We start from the raw sequence: 19,021 nt of genomic DNA on the forward strand, positions 1-19,021 counted from the left end.
GAAACTATTTTGTAGCAGTACGCTGTTCTGTTCTGTTGTGTCATTTTTCCCCCTAGAACATGAAGGCCAGTTTGTTTAGAGCTGACTACTTGTGGGCTTTTTTTCCCCCCTTAAATGCAGTCCCTCAGAAACAAATGCATTAGCTTAGAATAAACTGTAAAACAGATATTTTTTCTTTATAGAGTCATTCTTCAGATATAAGCTACTACAATGTAGTTAAAATACAAAGAAGTGGTGGGGTTGTTTTTAATTCCAATCCTGTCTTGTACTTCCTGAGACAAAACTTCTGTGGGTGACAGAATCAGATTACCACTTGTTTTATCAACAATGTTTTCACTTTCAATTCTTTGCTACTTTCCCAGGAAACTCTTCAGTGAGAGAAGCAGCTGAGTAGAAGTTCAGACATAGCAATGGCATCTGTTGTGATCAATTCAGTTCCTACCACTGCATCTCGTTTTGCCTTACTGCAACTGGAAAGTGATAGTGATTCAGAATCTGGAAAAGGCAGAAGTGGCCAAGGTGCTGGTAAATCTCAAGCATTAGAGGGTAGATCTTCTACAAATGAGAAAAAAAGAGAGAAAAGGAGAAGAAAGAAAGAACAGCAGCAGAGTGAAGCCAATGAGGTAAAAGGGTTGTAATTCCACCAGTGGATAGTATTATTATCTGATAAAAACCCTTTTTTTCCTGACCCTGAGAAGTCTCTGTTTTTCTTTCTGTGAAAGGAATTCTACTGAATCAAATTGCATTTTTTTTCTTTTTCAAAATAGTTCTTCGTACAAGTTGGTGTGTACTTTGTCTGATTAAACAAAAACATCGCTCAAACTATAGAGCAGGATAAGGAAGTTCCTGTTTGTAAATTGATACTAGATTGTTTTTGTGGTGCCTGCGTGTGAAATAGAGGGAACAGAATGTGTGTTAATGCCTGTGCTTTTACCAGTGAATGTCACTGAGTTCCAAAATTGACTTGATTTTCACTATCAAACTTTTTAATTATGTAAAGAATTAAGATCGCACTGTTATTTCCGTGTGGTGCGGCAATTAAAGGCAATTTTATTATAGGTCTTAAATAGGACTGATTTTAGAGTGTTGAAAAGCTTTAAAGATTGTCTACCTAATTCTTTTTCCTACCAGAACCTCTAGTTCCTCTGTTGGTTGATACCAGGACTGTATACCACGTGTTCATTGGTATGGTATTTAATTTGGTTCAGGTGTGAGCCCACAGTAATATCTGAACCAATGTGAAAACTGAAGCATGTCATAGATCTGTTCAAAGTATTTTCACCTGCCAAGATATATTTATTTTAAGTTGTGTGACTGGTGTTTCTAATCTACTACTAAGAAAAAAATCTGTATTATGGTACGTACTGTACTTGATTAAACAAAAACGTAGTCCAGGCTATAGAAAAGAGTAAAACACATGTAATTCTGTTAGCCTGTGTCTGAATACCTTTATTAGTCAGTTAAAGCTCTTTCGTATTAACACTTCAATTAAGGTGAAATGGAATTTTGTTTTTCAGCTCAGAAACCTTGCTTTTAAAAAGATTCCTCAGAAATCCTCCCATGGAGGTTGTCTATCTCAGCATGAACAAAAACTGCATGCTACAATGCAGAAAGACTATCAGGAAGAAAATTGGCAAGAGTGGAGACAAAGAGATGAACAGGTACAGCTTACTATATTCAATTGTCTGTGGCTTTCCTGAAGTATGTAGTTGAAGTTGTCTGCTATGCAGATTTGTTTTCTTTTGATGTAGTTCATTATGTATATCTTCTGACACCTCAATTCATTGTGGAGAGTGCAGTTTTGACTGCCTTGGTTTGCCTTTCAGAGTACTTAATTTTGCACAAACTTTTAAGAAGAATTGCAAAGAAGCGACACAAACTGGAATTAAAGAGCATTTTTGAAACTTTTATTCAACTTCTACACTGGCATGCTAGCAGCTACTAGGATGCTGTTTTCACTTATGGAGGTTTTCATCTCCAATCTCAACAGAAAATATTGTCTTGAAAAGACTCCTATTGTAGTTGAGAAAAAAATGTAAAAAGCTATGTTGACAAAAAATGACAGATGGGGGACTTGGGGTGTTTTTTTTTTTTTAACATTGCTAATGCTTTGATTATAGGTGATTCCTTAAATGTGGTAATGTTTTGCAGGACTCTGGATGCTTGTCCTATTGGTGGACTAATGATCTAAAATTTCCTTTGAAAATTTTCAGAGCTAATTAGCTTCAGAATTACTTCATGTACTGAACAAAACAAACCTGTACCTTAAATGTTTTTATATTCTGCATGCTATGAAGCAATTTTTTCAGTTAAAAAGGAGAATATTAGTCTAATTATTGGATGGTGAAATTCTTAGACAAAGTAAACTCAATCATAAACGTTTAGATCCTACTGACATTTAGGCTATGCACTGTGAAGTTGCCTTGGATTTTTTTTTTCTCTGTAAAATAACTGGACAGCAATTACCATAGTAGTAATGTCACCAAAATCCAGGAACAGAACTTGTCAACCCAATTGACAGGTTAGAAAGCTGACATTTCTTTATTGCAGAGCTGGACGCAGTCGTCCTAGTGTGCACACCCAGGATGTAAAGCACACAGATATCAAAGATTTTAATGTGTGAATCTACGTACAGTTTCCATGAAGTGCCTATTTCTAAAATAGCTGTATGTACTAAAATCTGACACTCTGCATGTGCTGTGTTGATGAAAATGAGAACTGTTTGAAGCATATGAAAACTACATATTATTAGGGGAAAGTCTGGGCAATGGCTGCAAAGCAAGTTCAGCAGACTTAAAAATGTAGAACTCTCAAACAAAATGGCACATCTGTAACACTTTTTAAAAAATGATTTGTTTGCCCAACTACCTTAGTTTAATCAAGCTTGCATCATATGTTGGTTATTGTTATTAACTTTTGATTTCCTTTTTGTGAAGTTACACAGATTGTACTTTAAGACTTTGAAAAATCTCTGTGTTGAATAACACAATTAGCATGTAGGCTCAAATTGCAATTTACATGTTTACCACAGTGAGGAGATATAGATTTAAATTCTTCATATTCAGAAGGCATGAACTACTAGTCAGTTTCTTTTGTCAAATAATACAATATCAATAAAGAGGTAAAATTTGAATGATATACTGTAATAAAGGTGATGTTCAACACCAGATGAGAAACCATGGCTCCCTGCTTCCATAACAATACCATGGGAAGGAATGCTGCATCTTCTACTCTGTGAAGTGTTCCTTTTGGAATATTTACCCTTCATATTATCATACTGCTGACACTTTCCTTTTCTAGATGTCTACCTGAATTCAAAAGTTAGATTTGTCTGAACCACAAAGCTATTTTATACATGTAATCCACAATACTAGTCTGTCATCTTCAGTTGCTTTAAGAGCTTTGTGCATTGATGTTAATTTGAGGGATTTTACATGTATCCAGAAATTGGTATTAAATGTGCCTCGAGTATGTGAGAAAAGGAATGTGGTTTCTGGATTTTGTATAGGCTTCAGTGATAGTTGGCCTATAGCTGTCTGTTTAGAGCGTATAGAAGCAAGATTGAATGTGCTTAGAAGGCCTTGGCATTGATGACTGTCTTTGAAAAAGTCTATGCTGCAGCTCAGCTTTGGAAGTAGTAACCTTTGTTGTAAACACAGCCAGCTTCCCTCAGCTCTGTCCTGAACTGAATGACTACTAGGTAAATTAATAAGATTATTTTTGTACTAGAGATTCCACTATATTAATATTTGTTTAATATTTGTAACAACATAATGGTTGTACAAATCCTTGATAATTTAGGATCTTGTATGCTAAATTATTACCTAAACACAGTATGTGATAAATGCCAATCTCACCTTCACTGTGAGCTTACCATGTTTTTTTCATGTCAGCTGTTCTGGTTTTGGTTCTTCCTTTTTCCATTCCCGTTCTTTTCTGTGCTCCTATGGATCTTTTCAGAGTAATAGGAAATTACTAATTTTTGGTAGATAACTACCATGGTCAGATTGAATCCAGCAATTCCCATGGGCAAAAGCAGTCCACAGATTTTGGAGGAATTTTAATCAATTTATTTGTTGTCAGTTAACAAGCTTGTCATTACTGATTCTGGTATTGAAAGAAAACAGGCAAGTTTTAAACAAACAGAAACAGAATACCTCACCCTGGAAAAAAATCCTCAAAAAGAAACCAGAGAAAACCTCACTCTGCCTCTATGGAGCATCTCATCCCTACTTTTTGTCTTCCATTCTCCTTGCTGCACGCAGCACTCTGTCCCTTTGGTAAAGCTGTGAGCAGTGCAGAAGATGGGAGACCAGGGTGTGGTAGCAATCCTCTGAAAACCATACTTGTAGGCTCCCAATCAAGCTGCTACTCCACTCCTCCTGTTAGGCCTCTGAGGCTGGTTTACTTGGTTAGTTCTTACCACCCTTCTCTAAGCTGTTCTCATAGGGGTGCTAAAGTCCTCCAGCTTGTTCAGCGGCACCACCAGCTTGGGCTGATAGTCTCAGCTATAGCTGCAGTGTCAGGCACAGTCCAGCCCCTCACCTTCTCCTGCAGGTGCCACCTTATAAGCCTTTCCTTACCTCCTCCTCTATCAAAATCTTCTCCACTGTGACACTGTAACAGTTGTTACTAAGCTTGAAGCCACAAACTAGGCTCAAAGTTAGGAGTGACAGCATCTTGAAGCTTATGTGAAGTCTTGTAACAATTTAGTTTGAGAGTACTTTGTTTTAACCATCTCATTTCTAAATATTACTTAAGTTTACTCTGGTAATAAAAACAAACAAACAAAAAAAAAAACAACAAAGAAAAGTGTCTTCTAGGGTTTTTTGTTTTCTCATGTACAAGACTGGTTATAGGAATTGTGGAATAAGAATTTCAGAGAATGCCTGTGCTTACACCATGTAATAAATTACTTTTAAGCATATGACCACTCATAAGCTCTAAGGATTAGATAGCTAGTGTACACTACTCAGTTCAGCTTGGTTGAAGTACAGTAGGCAAATTAAGTCAATTTTTCACTCTAACAGCTCTTATAATGGAATGCGTGTAAAGGACCTTACTTTAAAATACAAAGAACAACAACAACAGCCCGCTACGTAAAGTAGGTGTTGTTAATGATTAATTAATAGCATTTTGGCTATGAAAAGGAGAAAGCTGTGGTGAAGAGGCTCCATTTGGCAGCACATCACTGTATCGATCCAGGTACATCCACCTCGGGCGGCATGCGGTCCAGCACAGCTCTCGCTGCGGCCGCGCCCCCTGCTGCTGTGTCATCACGGCAGCAGCTCTGCTCCACTCAGCGCCCTGCCCCTGGGACGTGGGCATGGCACTGTGCTTCATGTGCAAGCAGGCTGTGTCAAAGATCGCAGTTTGAAAAGATATTGCGCGCAGAAACACGCTGCCAAATTTGATGTGTATCAAGAATGCTTTACAGACAAAATATTGGAACTGAAAAAAGTAGGTCACCTCAATAAAATATTACAAAGTTAAAACCCAAATGGCCTCTGTTATAAAAGCTAGTTGCATGATAGCAAGTTTGATTGAAAAAAATAAATAAATAAATAAAAATAAAAAAATCAAAGCCTTCCTGATGGTGAGTCTGTTAAGCAATGTATGGAAAGCATGACAGATACAATGTATACTGGTTTAAAAAAAAAAAAAAAAAAGGTGGATTTTCCTAAAAATGAGTTTGTCTCACCAGAGTGATGCTGCCAGGTGAACTGAAAAAATAGCAAAATTTACTTTTAAAAATTTTTGGAAAGTAAAACTGTTATCTTCATGTATTATTATTTGTTAGCAGATGAAAGTACAGATACTACAGATATGGCTCAACTCACCATCTTCATTAGAGTTATTGATAACAAATGTGAAGAAATGGCTTCTTTGGTACTATTTGAAGACACAGCTAAATCTCTTGATTCATATGAAGCAGTAAAAAATTGCATTAATGTGATTTATTTTTTAACCTTTGTCAACGTGTCTGGTATGCTACTGATGGTGACCTCCGTGGTGATTGGTTTTTTTTTTAAAAGAAAAAAAAAGACTAAAGAAATTAATAGAAGATGATGCAATCACAACCTGAAACTCAGGTTTGATGAAATATCATTGCATCAAGCACCAAGAAAATTTATGTGCAAAAGTTTTAAAAATGGGTGCCATGCAAACTGTTGTCAAAGCTGTGAGTTTCATAAAGTTCAAGGGACTGAATCGTCACCAATTGTGGGAACTCCTTAAAAGTACGGATGCTGATTATGGGGACATCATTTACTTTTCTGAAGGAAGGTGGCTAAGTCAAGATAGAATGCTGAGAAAGACGTTATGATTAGTAAAGAGAAATTAAGTCCTTTATGGCATCAAAAGGATAAATTGTGCTGGAATTTGAAGTGTAAAAATGGCTTTCCAATTCGGTGTTTTTGGTGAATTTGACCTCTCATTTAAATTATTTAAACATGCATCTTCAAGGTGAAAATCACCTTATCTGTGCGATGTTTCAAACAACGAAAACGACAGGATGCTTACACAGAACAGAGATCTTCTTTTATGATGACACTTTTCATCCCTTCACATCTGATTTTCCTTTTAGACTAAATCCTAGGGGAAAAAAAAAAAGTAATCTAATATAAATAGATCTTCAGGGTGGAAACTATATTCCATAGATATTTGTAAGCATATAGCCGGTAGTGCATCTATTATGCAGTTTTACAGAGCAAGTTATTTTATTGTTGATAATGCCATGTATCGTTACCAATGAAGCTTTTTGCCAACTCTGCCAATATACATATCAGAACAGAAATTTTAATGTGGTCTTAGAGGCTTTTTGTTGTTAACAAGCTAGTCACAATGTTAATTCTTTTGTTCAGCTGACATCTGAAATGTTTGAAGCTGATCTTGAAAAAGCATTGCTGCTAAGCAAACTGGAATATGAAGAGCACAAAAAGGTATTTGTAGGATTCATCCTGATTTGACAACATTAGAACTTTGAAATTGAGTTTTAAAAGTAAAGTAAATCACTCTTTAAAGTGCTGTACATCTGGAACAGTGATAATTTGTTAAAAATATTAATGCAGATGTGGGGGGAGGTGGTGTGCAGATTCAAATGGATATCATTTAACAGCCTGTCTGATTTTAATAGGAGATAAAGTCAACTGATAGAGCATTGCTGTGTGCTAATAGCTCTTAACTCCTCCTAGATGAGTAAGCGTATTTTGAGAATAAAATAAAGATACAGTGGGCCTGTTTTTTTGCTTGTTTTTTTTTTTTTTTTTTTTTTTTTTAAATAGGAAGTGCTAACTTACACTGTATATTTAGCATTCTGCCTTCCTGCATTTCACTGCATTATATTCTCAGTTTGATTTTTTGCTGTTTAGTGAAGAGCGATACTTTACTTCAGAAAGCAGAATGGATGCTTAATTGTTCATAGGCACCTTACAGTCTTTAAACCAATATGAAGCCTGTAATTGCTGTTGAGGCTAAAATTTCCTTTTGTATATCATCACCATATTTTTCCTTTATAATGCTTCAGGGGAAAAAAAAAAAAAAAAAAAAAAGTTATTGAAGAAAATTATACCAGTGGGACTTTATTCTTCTAGGAATATGAGAACAGTGAATGTACTCCACCTCAGTCAAAGTCTGTGAATAAGAAAGAAAAAAGAAAGAACCAGCAAGGAAAAGACAAACCTCTCACTGTGTCCCTGAAAGATTTTCAGTCAGAAAGTAATATAGGTATGCCTTATCATGCTGTGTGAGCTGTTCTACTTGGAATTTTGATAGTGTGTATACTAAAAGCAAAATGCCCTTCTGTCTTTGTTCATTAATGTAGCGTTTGAACAAATTCTAAATGAGTTGGAGCTAATATTTAACACTAAATCTAAAAGCTAAGCGTTCATTATGTAATGTGCAAGTTAAATTATCAGGAAAAAAAAAAGGAAGAGGTTACAGAAAACATAATTTCATGTATCCCTGGGGTGGGAGGTAGATTCACGTAATATCTTTATAAATCGATGTTACTGTTTTTGTTTTGTGTTTGTTCTTTGTTTGATTTTTGTGGGGTGTACTGAGTTTAGTCTCCTCAGGCAACTGAGTTTTTCAGATCTGAGTAATAGCAAGTCACTATTTGCCTTTCTTCAATACTGTCTTTCATTAAATATTGAAAGTATTTGTATATGCTCATTTTTACATGTTTAGAATTCTTTCATCTGTTTCTGTAGGGCAGAGGTTGTGGATTTTACTGAAGAAATAAAGGTAGAGTCTGGAAAAGGAAGAAAGTAATTTATTTTTTAAGGTTTCTTCCTAAGGATATTTTTATCTAAATAACAATATTTTCAGAGAATCTGAATATAGGAAAAAGACTGATAGCACAGCATTAATATCTTAATTCAAAAGAATGAAAGGCATTCAGATATACAGTGAAAAACATGCCTAAATAGACTTTAAGAACAGTAACAACCAAATAGTAAGTTTATGTACCAAAGTCATTGTCTTCCACTTTAAGCGAAGCAGATGCATGAGGGATGCTGCTTTTGCTTTTAGTAGTAAGAAGGATGGGGATACCAATATAGGGATCAGCCCCAACCATACTTCATAATCCTTGCTTCTAATCAAAGAATGTCAGGCATTGGAAGGGACCTCAAAAGATCATCTAGTCCAATCCCATTGCTGGAGCAGGAACGCCTAGATCAGATCAGACAGGAATGCATCTAGGCGGGCTTTGAGTGTCTCCAGAGAAGGCAACCTCACAATCTCTCTGGGCAGCCTGTTCCAGTGCTCTGTCACCATCACTGTTTAAAAGTTTTTTCTTTTTCTTCAGTGGAACCTCCTATGTTCCAGCTTGCACCCATTGCACCTTGTCCTGTCATTGGATGTCACTGAGAAGAGCCTGGCTCCATCCTCATGACACTCACCCTGTATTTACTTATAAGCATTAATGAGGTTATCCCTCATTCTCCTCTTCTTCAAGCTAAAGGGACCCATCTCCATCAGCCTTTTCTTGTAAGGGAGATGCTGCATTCCCTTAAATGCTTTTTTTCCTTTTTTAACACGGCTTTTAGAGGTGGGTTAACATTGAGGAACTCCACTATTGTTTTCAAAATAGCTTGTTTTAATAGCAAACAATATAAGATTTGAGAGACTTACTGTACTTTTTTCTTTCTGTTCTTTTCAGATAATGTTGCTAAAAAACATGAGGTAAGTCTGAATTTTTTATTAAATGAGTTAGTATAATTCTTATGTTTAGGAGGTAATTACTCAGGCACTCTCTGTATTGCCAAACTACCACTATTTCCAAAGTGACTTCTTTGCATTTAGAAAAATTTTACAGATGCATATTTAATAGAGATTTATGTCTGTAGGTACAGCATTTGGCAATATAGCATTGGCTTTCTTAGAGCTAGTGCCTGTTTATTTAGTTTTCTGAAAATCTCAAACTTTGATCCAACTTGCAAATGTAAAAGAATGTTTAAAAAAAAAAAAAAAAAGACTGTTGTAGAGAAAAAGAGAAGCAAATCAGGTAAGAAATTGCTGTAATGCTATCATGCTCTGGCTCAGTGCACAAACATAAAGACACTTAGCAGGAAGAATAGTTGACAGTGAAGTGAAACAAATCAGTGACAGCATAGTGCTTTTGCACTATGTATAAAATTCTAATTTCATGTTTCTGTCAAATTCATAATCAGTTAAATGTTGGCTTTTAATTTCTAGGCTCTTCATTTAGTATCATATTCTCTAGGTGGAAGTAAGAATATTCTCAGGATCTATGAGATTTAAATAAATAAATCAGAATGTTGTCTTTTTTTCCATTACTTAAGCTATTTTTAAAGCATGTTGTTTTTATCTCATTATTAATTTGTATGAAGGGAAATCTGTTACAATACTTACTTTTAACAGGAACCAATCTCTTCTCAGACTCTGATGAATGATGGAGGATTTTTCCATAAGCTGGAAGATGATGTTCATAAAATACTTGAAAGAGAGAAAAGGAGAAACCAGCTCACTGATTGCAATGAAATAGATAACTGCACATCTCATGAGCACAACCAGGCATGTAAAAGGGGAGTCACTCTCAAGTGAAGAAGTGTCTAACAATTAGAAAAGAGCACCTAAGTGGAAGAAAACACTAATCAAAAGCATGATAATCTTAAAATAAACAACAATTAAAAATAACAAAGACAAAAGCAACCAAATATTAAAAACCTGCAACACTGTTTTTAATACTTTTGTCTATTGGAAAAGATATTTAAATCAAATGTGATTCAAATAATTGCCCCACAGAACATGCCAATATCTATTCCTGCATTTCTTATTTATTCTTCTGGCATTTGTGCAGGTATACTTACCTAATTTTCATCAATGATCCTAGTTTACAGTAAAAAGAAACAAGTTGCCTTTCACAGGAGTCAAATTCAAATTGCTCCATTATTAACAAATGATGCTTCCTTGTTTACAGGAGAGTGGTATGAAAGATGGAAAAACAGAACAACTAAAATTCGAGCTTGAAAAGAAAGATGCAGAAATTCAGCAACTTAAAAATATAATAACTCAGTGGGAGGTATGTAGCTTATAATAACTTCAAGTAGTAAACAAAATCTAACTTCAGTCACATCTTAATACATATTCTAAGTGTGTAATAATCTGTAGAGATAGTTTAGCTTGGTCTCAGATTATCTTTACAGAGCAAAATTATTCTTCTACTATCATGTGAAGTAGTCTTTCTTGGTAAGTTAAGGATTTAAAAATAATTAGAAGAATCAAGACAAAGCATCCAGACAAACTTCCTCTCTGGTAAATCTGCTACTAGTTGCTTCTAGTATTGCTGCGTTGTTTATTGTAAAAAAAAAAAAAAAAAAAAAAAAAAAAAAAAAAAAAAAAAAAAAGTCCTTACTCAGAAGTTAGCTCTTCTTGGAGCAGGAAGTTGGATTTTCTTTGGTCTTTTCCAATTTATATTATTTATTTATTTATTTATTGAATTTACATTTAACTAAGACTAAGCTTTCCTTGTATTTAAGAACTACATATAGGATTGGATTTTTTGTGGTTTTTTTCATTTTTTTCTTTGGAGATTCAGTCCATTACCTGAAGTGCTGAAAGACAACACTGAAAGAGTGAATATTTTGTCAGGTTTAAGAGGACTCCTGTAAAGCTTTAGTATGGCAAGATTGGAGTCCTGTATTCCTATTAGACACAAGTAAAATTGAAATAGGATTCAGTACATGCTAAAACATGTAAGGAAAATAATAATTATAAGGTATTGTCAGAATATCTGGGGAAAATGACTAGTTGCTTCCATGTTTTCAGGTAATGTTAGCATTGTCTTGGTAGTGTGTAGAGAAAAAAGGGCAAAACATTCTTGTGTGACAGATATTGTAACAAAATAAAGTAGTGTGGAATTGCTTTCAAATTATTTTAGTATGACTTGTATTCATGCTTAGGGTAGACTGAGCAGGTTGATTCTGGAAGTGTTCTTTTGCTTCAGAGAAGTTTTACTTAGGCATGAATTTCACTAGAAGCTGTTTTCACCACGTGCTAGAGTTGGACTCCCTGTGTGAAATTTTTTTGAGCTATAAAGTGATATGGATTTACAATATTAGCACGTTACTGCATTTGGCAGAATCAACACAATGCATAAGGATATTGGTGAGGTGATGCATGATTGATTTTTAAAAACAGCTGCTTGATTTTTCAGAACTTATCTAGAGACTCTCATACTGCTTGTGGCCATAAAAGGTCTTGCATAAGTGCATGTTTTTGAAACTTTAAATGCTGCATCTGTTAGAAAGCACTCTCATTATTGTCTGTGGTTGTGTTACAGTGTTTTGGTACAGTGGAGTTGAAGGTTCTGTTTAAAAGGAATGTTCAAAAAGAACAAAAACAAAGAACGCACTAACTCTGGGGGAGCTGCACATGATAAGCTTATGCACATGTGCATAGTTCCATGGCACTAAGTAAGAGGGCACTGCACTACCCATACTAATAGCTTTTTTCATGTTTGCAATTGACTGGAAGGTAAACAACTATTTGGGGGAAGTAAGATTGTTTTTTGAGATCCGATATGATATTAAATGAGAAGTGGTAGATTCTTTATTGAAGAAAAAAAGGATATGTAACTTCTTAGTGAACGGCTTTGTGACAGAAAAAGAAAGTTTACAATTAAGATATATGGTTACTGCTGACAGTGGTGATCAGTTAAGGAAAAGACTGCCTTATGAAAAAGTGTAGTTAAAAACCATAAATAAAAAAAGGAAGGAGAGGAATTCCTGAGGTGGAAAGAGTTAATAAGGAAACTGTAACTAAGAACTGTGAATTATAAAATTATCAGTAGAACAGTGAGATCTTATCCTATACACCAAGTAATATGACAAACCATTTATATTGTCCAGAAAGTTTTATAATTATGCGATATATGCTTTTTTTTTTTTGGAGAAGCCTTAAAGCTTCTGATGCAATGGGCCTATATACAGGTTTAGCCAGATCTAAATTGTGGTTCCCAGTGACGAAACTTTCTTATTCTAAATTTCATTAAAACCTGTGCTTGCCTTAATTTATTTACTTTGCTATTAACCCATTTTTCCTGTCATGTATTTATTACTTTGGCTGTTTTAATTCTCTGCAGCAGTCATAATTTTCAATTCTGAAACCTTTGAGTCATGGTTCTTTAAAGAATGCCTTTTTATAGTGTATACAGGTAATAATTTATTTTCTTTCACACAGGTGAAATATAAAGAAGTAAAAGCAAGAAATGCACAGCTTCTGAAGATGCTGCAGGAAGGTGAAAGTAAGAGATCCATCAGGAAACTTGGGAGCTCTTTTGAAAACCTAGAAGGAACTTTCAAATCAGATTTTTAAAAATAAGTGGGCACAGTGACAGCTATAAGGAACTAGAAGGCTATTGATTTGCAGCAACTCCAGTGAAATAACGCGTTTGAACTACACATATCTCCACACATCTACGCATATCTGATATTATACCATCAAAAATTCGTTGCATTCTGATACTTTTCTGTGAAATTTGAGCTGCTCAGTTACGGTTTTAGTGACACTTTGAGTTAAACTGTGTATTGCTAATGACTTGATCTGTTCTGGACTGATCTTGCATCAAGTATCTCAGATAATGGTAAATGTTCAGTTCTTGTATCTATGCAAGCTGTGCTTTAAACTGTTGGACACAAGTCTTTTACCATACATTCAATAGGGACACCTAACCAGAGTATCATATGTGAAACTCTGGTAGTTCTCTGTTATAACTCTGTAGTTCCCTGTAATTAATTTTCTGTCAAAGATTGAAAAAAAATATATACATACATATATACTTAGATCCACGTATGTAAATATTCTAGTAAATTTATACTTGCTATGCATAATTATCCTTTAATATCCCTAATCTTGCATGATGGTTTGGTTCGGTCTATGATACTAATTTTCTTACAAAATTGTGTTTGCTTTTCAATTTCTTAATTTGGCTCTTGAATGCAGATTATCAGTTAGCCCTTCTTAACTCAGAAATCTAGGGTTTTTTTTTAATGTAAAGTCTGCTTATAAGCAAGCTAAGCTGGTTGAAATATTAAGATGATTGAGCAGTGCAAATTTTAGCTGATCAGACTTTATTACTTCAGGTCAGTCTCTGAGTCAAGAAATGTCTTTATCATGTGAGAGTAAAGAAGTGAGGTTCTGAAGGCTTTCTCTATGTATATGGAGTATTAATGTAGAATAAACGAAAGCAATTTTGTGGTTTTACCGGATCTGATCTTGCATCGACTGAGGCTATTCTATATTCCATTGGGATAGACAGTCCATGGCAAAATTGAGCCCTGAAAAAAGCTTACTTTATTTATATTGAGAATTTTAATTTATCCACAGATACTTCATAGGTGCTAACTAATTTAAACAGATCCGTATTTAAGTAGATACGTAATACTAGTGTAAACTTCTGTGGCTGTGACTGGGCTCACGTGAAGCTTTTAATTCAAAATTTTCTTATGGACTTCTTTCACAGTGAATGTCTCTAAAAATCCTTGCTGCTTACAGGGTTAAGTATGGGTAAGTAGTGCAAGATTGGGGTTTAATCTTCAGAACTTACTGAGCTGCTACTAATGGCACTGGCAACTAACAATTACTTTTGATATCACAGTGCTGTTAGAGATGAAGACCTGCAAATACAGAAAAATTCTCATGCTGTTTCTTTCTCTCTGTAGTGAAAGATAAAGCAGAAATACTCCTACAGGTGGATGAATTGCAAATTATAAAAAATGAATTGACCTTACAGGTAAGCAAGGATTTTTTTTTTGCATTTAAAAAATGCTGGTTAAAGCAGTCATAGGAGGAAACTGAAACCAAAACTTTAACCAGAAGATGTTACATTCATTAGCACAGCCCAGTATGTGTCAGAGAACTTGTATCTCTGCTATTACTAATCACTTAGTTTTTTTCTTCTGTTGAGACAGCAGACTCTGCATTCAACAGTAAATTTGGAATATCATCCCTTTGTAACTAGAGATAGGAAGTTCTGAAAGGTGTTCAAAAGATGTTTCTTTCCTGATGGTTGTTTTTGTGGATTTTTTTATTGCTGCCATTAGTTCTAGTTCCTTCATTCCTTCCTTCCTTCCTCCCTTCCTTGCTGTTTGCTATCTCTAGTCTCTACTTTGAAAAATGCTGGTCTGTGAATAAAAGTGAGCTACCAATAACTCGCAGACGTGACTGTTGGCAAGCCATCATAGTGAAGAGCACTCAAGATTTTTATGCTTAGTTTTGGTTTGCAGCTACTCTTACTTTTAAGCCTTTAGCCCACTTAATGTTATATAACATGGTACTGATTTTTAAACATGACGTATTAATCTTATCTCTGCTGTGTCACATGCATCAGTTAAGTGTTCTGTGGAAGAAATTACAGCGAAGTCCAAAAGTCAGAAGGGTTTCTGACTTTATGGCTTTCATGTAACATAAGGTAAACCAGTGAATATTGTAAATGTTGTGTGGGAAATAATGGTTGTTAAAGAATATTTTACTTGTACTTTAGTTGATGTGCAATCACACACGTTTACTTGCTTTTCCCCTTGAATCCAGCATGTATCACTGATGACTTAATGACTTACACTGATGTAAAATTGTGAAGCATGCTTTATAAATCAGTATTCTATACATTTTTAGGTAACTACACTTCATGCTGCATTAGAGCAAGAAAGGTCCAAAGTGAAGCTGCTGCAGGCAGAATTAACAAAATACCAGGTATTGTTATTTTACATACAGTTAAGTATGTTAGTAACTGATCTTTTTAATTTAAAATATAATTAGTTCAAGCTGTAGTTGGGGACTGGGCTGGGGAGAGGGACGTCGTATCAAAACAAAGAAAGATTTGGCAAGTAGAATTCTGTTTTGTACCTTGAAACTTGAACTATGCTGGTAAATAGTGAAAGCAAGATGTTCTTTTCCTATTCTGTGTCTGTGTGCACTAACAACAGACTTCATAAAGGTGGCTTTTTTTGCCACATTTTTTCCTCATTTCTGTTTTACAGTTCTGCTCTATACAAATGTTTGTAGGAAATTTATATCAAGTTATGTTAAAATTCATTGTCTTCCTGACTGCACGTTCAACTTCTAATATCTTCAGTAACTAATGGAAATGATGTTTAGTGAATTTATGTTAACTGCTATATAAATAGTATGATGCTTAACATTCTGGCTTTTTTTGAAAACAGCAAATATTTGATCCCAGGAGATTGAGGCTGTGTATGTGGCCATGGCTTTGCACGTCTTAGTATTTTTCCTTTGGCTGTGACTTTCTGTGTAGGTTGCAGGGACAGCCTGCATTTATTATATGATAGGAGCTCTTCAGATAGTCCTGTAGCCTCAGTAGCTTGTCTTCTTCCATTACACAAATAATCTAGCATTATCTTGGTTAGTAAGTGTCCTGTCTTTTTCTGTTGACTTTTCCTCCACCTGTCCTTTACCATAAGTAAGGAAGTTGCTGCTTACAGCTATCCTGCAGCAGTGCCAAATGCAGGTAGTTCAGCCCCTTATAGACAAGCTTTATGGTGAAGCTGAGTGCGCATTCTGCTGATTGAAAATAATATTGTAAATAAAGTAAATCTGTTACTGTCAAATTTATTCATATCACTGTTCTTACAACAATTGTATTTTGCTAGCGTTTAGTACTTATTTGTAACCAGACCATTTTCAGTAAGAATTTATTTTTTGATTACCTATAATAAGCAGGATTAACAGAGTAACAGCAGAGACTTTATTAAAAAATGTGGCTTTCATTATGTGCATTGTTATTACTCCAAAATCATCTTCCTGCCACTCTTTATATCTCTGCTCACCTCTATTATATGATTTAATCTTTCCAAATCCTGCTATATTTCTTTCTTTATCCATCATAATAATTTTTTTCCTTTTTTTTTTTCTTTTTTCCCCCCGTTTTTCTTGTTAATTTGCTTCTTTTAAGAAAATAGTTTTATCTGCTATGCAGGGATTGTTTCTGCTTTTATTATTCTCCACTGCAATCTATGCATGGAGACCGGGATGACACTTTTTATTTTTGTGATATTGTGTTTTGATGATACTGTGCCCACTTTCTTAATTGAAAATTGTTCTGAATCAGGAGGACACATTTCAAAAAATAATAAACCAAAAATGTGTGTTAAAAATTAGAAAAAATAGTAATAAATAAGAAATAAATAAGTGTATTTTTTATCACCAGATGTTAAAGGCCTGTGTGCCTACTGCCAGAGTTTGGAAAAAAGATGTGCTACCAAAGGTATAGAAAGCATAAGTTGTGGTTCACTTGCACAAACTTGACACACACAGCTCTGTAGGACCAGACAGGATGCCTGCAAAGGAGCCGAAGAAGCCAGCTGATGTTAGTGCTACTCCAGTCTGTCATCTTTGATCATTTGGAGAGCATCTTTTATGTGGGCGGATAATACTAAGACAAGGGGGAGCACTTTAAAAGAGGGGAGATTTAGGTTAGATGTAAGGTGGAAATACTTTTCTCCAAGGGTGGTAAGGCTCTGGCACTGGCTGCCCAGAGAAGCTGTGGATGCCCCCATCTCTGGGGTCATTCAAAGGCAGGCTGGATGGTTTCTTAGCCCCACAGCAGGTGGCCTTGAACTAGGTCCCTTTTATCTAATTTGTCAATTATCTATCATTTAAGTACCTCGACTGTTTTCATTTATTTACCTGGTGTTCAGATGGGCTCATGTCCCATAATGTTTGTGTAGTTTAAAAAAACTAGCCTTTTTTCCTTGCTAATTGATGCTGCTTCAGTATAAAAAATAACTGCAGATAGAAAATGTCAAGTCTACTTATTAACTATATGTTTGTTTTTATTCTTTTACAGAGTGGGAAAAGAGGGAAAAAGCACTCAGAATCTGACCAATACAGGTGATCTCCTCTGCCACCAGATTCAATACAGAAAAAAAAAAGTAAATCTTTCTTCAGGGTTTTGCAGAAATTCATGTATTTGTTGTACAACTGCTCAACTATGCAGTTTTTGAAGAAAAAATAATAAATACTAGTTTAATTAACATTCTGAAAACTTGATTTGTTGCGCTTTCTGCTAAAGAAAAGTGAGAAAACTAGTATTCTGGCAAAGCTCAAACTTTACTGTAATGCCGTTAGTTTTTCGTCATTCAATAAAACTTACTCTTGCATTTCTGTGTTTGAATTCTTGCTTCTGTAGATTTTTCAAATTAGATAGCTTCACTTAAGGTTCACTTAATCTGAATTTAAGCAAAGGTGAGGTGATAAAGGTAAAAGAAAGAGAAAAAGGCTCCTGTTCTTTGAACATGCTTACACTGCATAGCTCCTATACTACTTTTATGATAGGTGTTTTAAAAAAATTTACATCTGGAAGTTTTTCATGCTGAAATTAGGAATTAATTTCAAGGGAAAAAACAAGGTCTTAAGTAGGGGAAACTGAGGTGTCTTTGCCCAGAAGAAAAAAGAAGCTCTCTACAACAGGTTAAGGAGACCAAGAGCATGGAGGAAAGATAGAAGGCGAAGTACAGGGAATGTACACAGCAGATCTGGAGAAGCAAAATTTCTGGGATCAACATGACAAAGTATTACTTAAAAAAAAAATAAATTATAGACTAGAAAATATTATTGTGAATCAAAACAACAAAAATATATAGGGCTTAGGTACAAATGCAAAATTCTTGTTAACTACCCAGGATAATAAAATATTTTTTAGAAAATTATTTTTTTTACTAAGCGTTGAGTGTGTACTTATTGTTAATTACAGTTCAGAATCTTGGGGCTCTATTTCTATCAAATGCTTCCATAGAGTAAAGAAAAATCCCACTGAAAGCGAGACACAAGCATTTTATTTGTTGGAATTGCTGATGAGCTAACAAGATGTTGCCCTCTGATTCAGATATAACAGTGTATTATGCTCATGTTTTCCTGTATGGCAATATGTCCACATAGTGGTCAGTAGAAGATCATTGTTGTCTACTCAGCAACAATTTATTATGCAGCTTTTTTTTTTTTTTTTTTTTTTTTAACTTAATCCCTTTAACTGCATCTAAACAAACAGTTATAACCTTTGTTCTGGCTAATACATGGATAGTTGTTTTTCTAAAGATCCTTCAAAAACAGAGTTCTATACTCTTTCACTTTTCCTATGTTAAAACCTGGTTATCAAAAATGTGTTACATTTTGGTTTTAATATGCAGGAATAAAAGGAATGTAAGGAAAAAAAAGGAATAGTAAAACACTGGGGATCTTACATGTAAATTGTACAGTAGCCAAACCACCTGAGTGAGACCTTGTCTAAACTCAAAACTGCATTGCTGACTTCAGATAGAACATTAAACTAAGACCATCTAATGATATTCTTGATTTGTTTCAGCTTCACTTGAATTGGTATTTTCACTTTGATTCAAAATAGTGCCTAGTCACTGTGAACTCTTTTTCTGTTTTGTTTAAGCCAATTTAGATAAATCCTGCAATTGGAACAGAAATTAATGAAGAAAAATTGCACAAGCGTTTACAAAAAAAGTGGGAAAACAAGCACAGATAGAAGAAA

At 34.8% G+C, this 19,021-nt stretch overlaps 1 protein-coding gene across 2 annotated transcripts; it reads left to right on the forward strand.

Moving 5' to 3' along the window:
- Nucleotides 1-410: 410 nt before the first annotated feature.
- Nucleotides 411-17,377, forward strand: GKAP1 (G kinase anchoring protein 1; the record flags this gene model as incomplete). 2 transcript variants are annotated; one of them, XM_079548447.1, is made up of 12 exons in its annotated part: nt 411-623; nt 1,518-1,661; nt 6,864-6,941; nt 7,593-7,725; nt 9,164-9,186; nt 9,886-10,038; nt 10,445-10,546; nt 12,706-12,769; nt 14,187-14,257; nt 15,139-15,216; nt 16,691-16,747; nt 17,330-17,377. In XM_079548447.1, the coding sequence occupies 12 exons, from the start codon at nt 411-413 to the stop codon at nt 17,375-17,377; spliced, it is 1,164 nt and encodes a 387-aa protein (XP_079404573.1). The 2 variants fall into 2 exon arrangements, with proteins under 2 accessions (XP_079404573.1, XP_079404574.1); XM_079548448.1 differs by lacking the exon at nt 16,691-16,747.
- Nucleotides 17,378-19,021: the final 1,644 nt, after the last annotated feature.

The sequence above is a fragment of the Tetrao urogallus genome (assembly GCF_951394365.1).
Source record: "Tetrao urogallus genome assembly, chromosome: Z".
Classification (NCBI taxonomy): Eukaryota; Metazoa; Chordata; class Aves; order Galliformes; family Phasianidae; genus Tetrao; species Tetrao urogallus.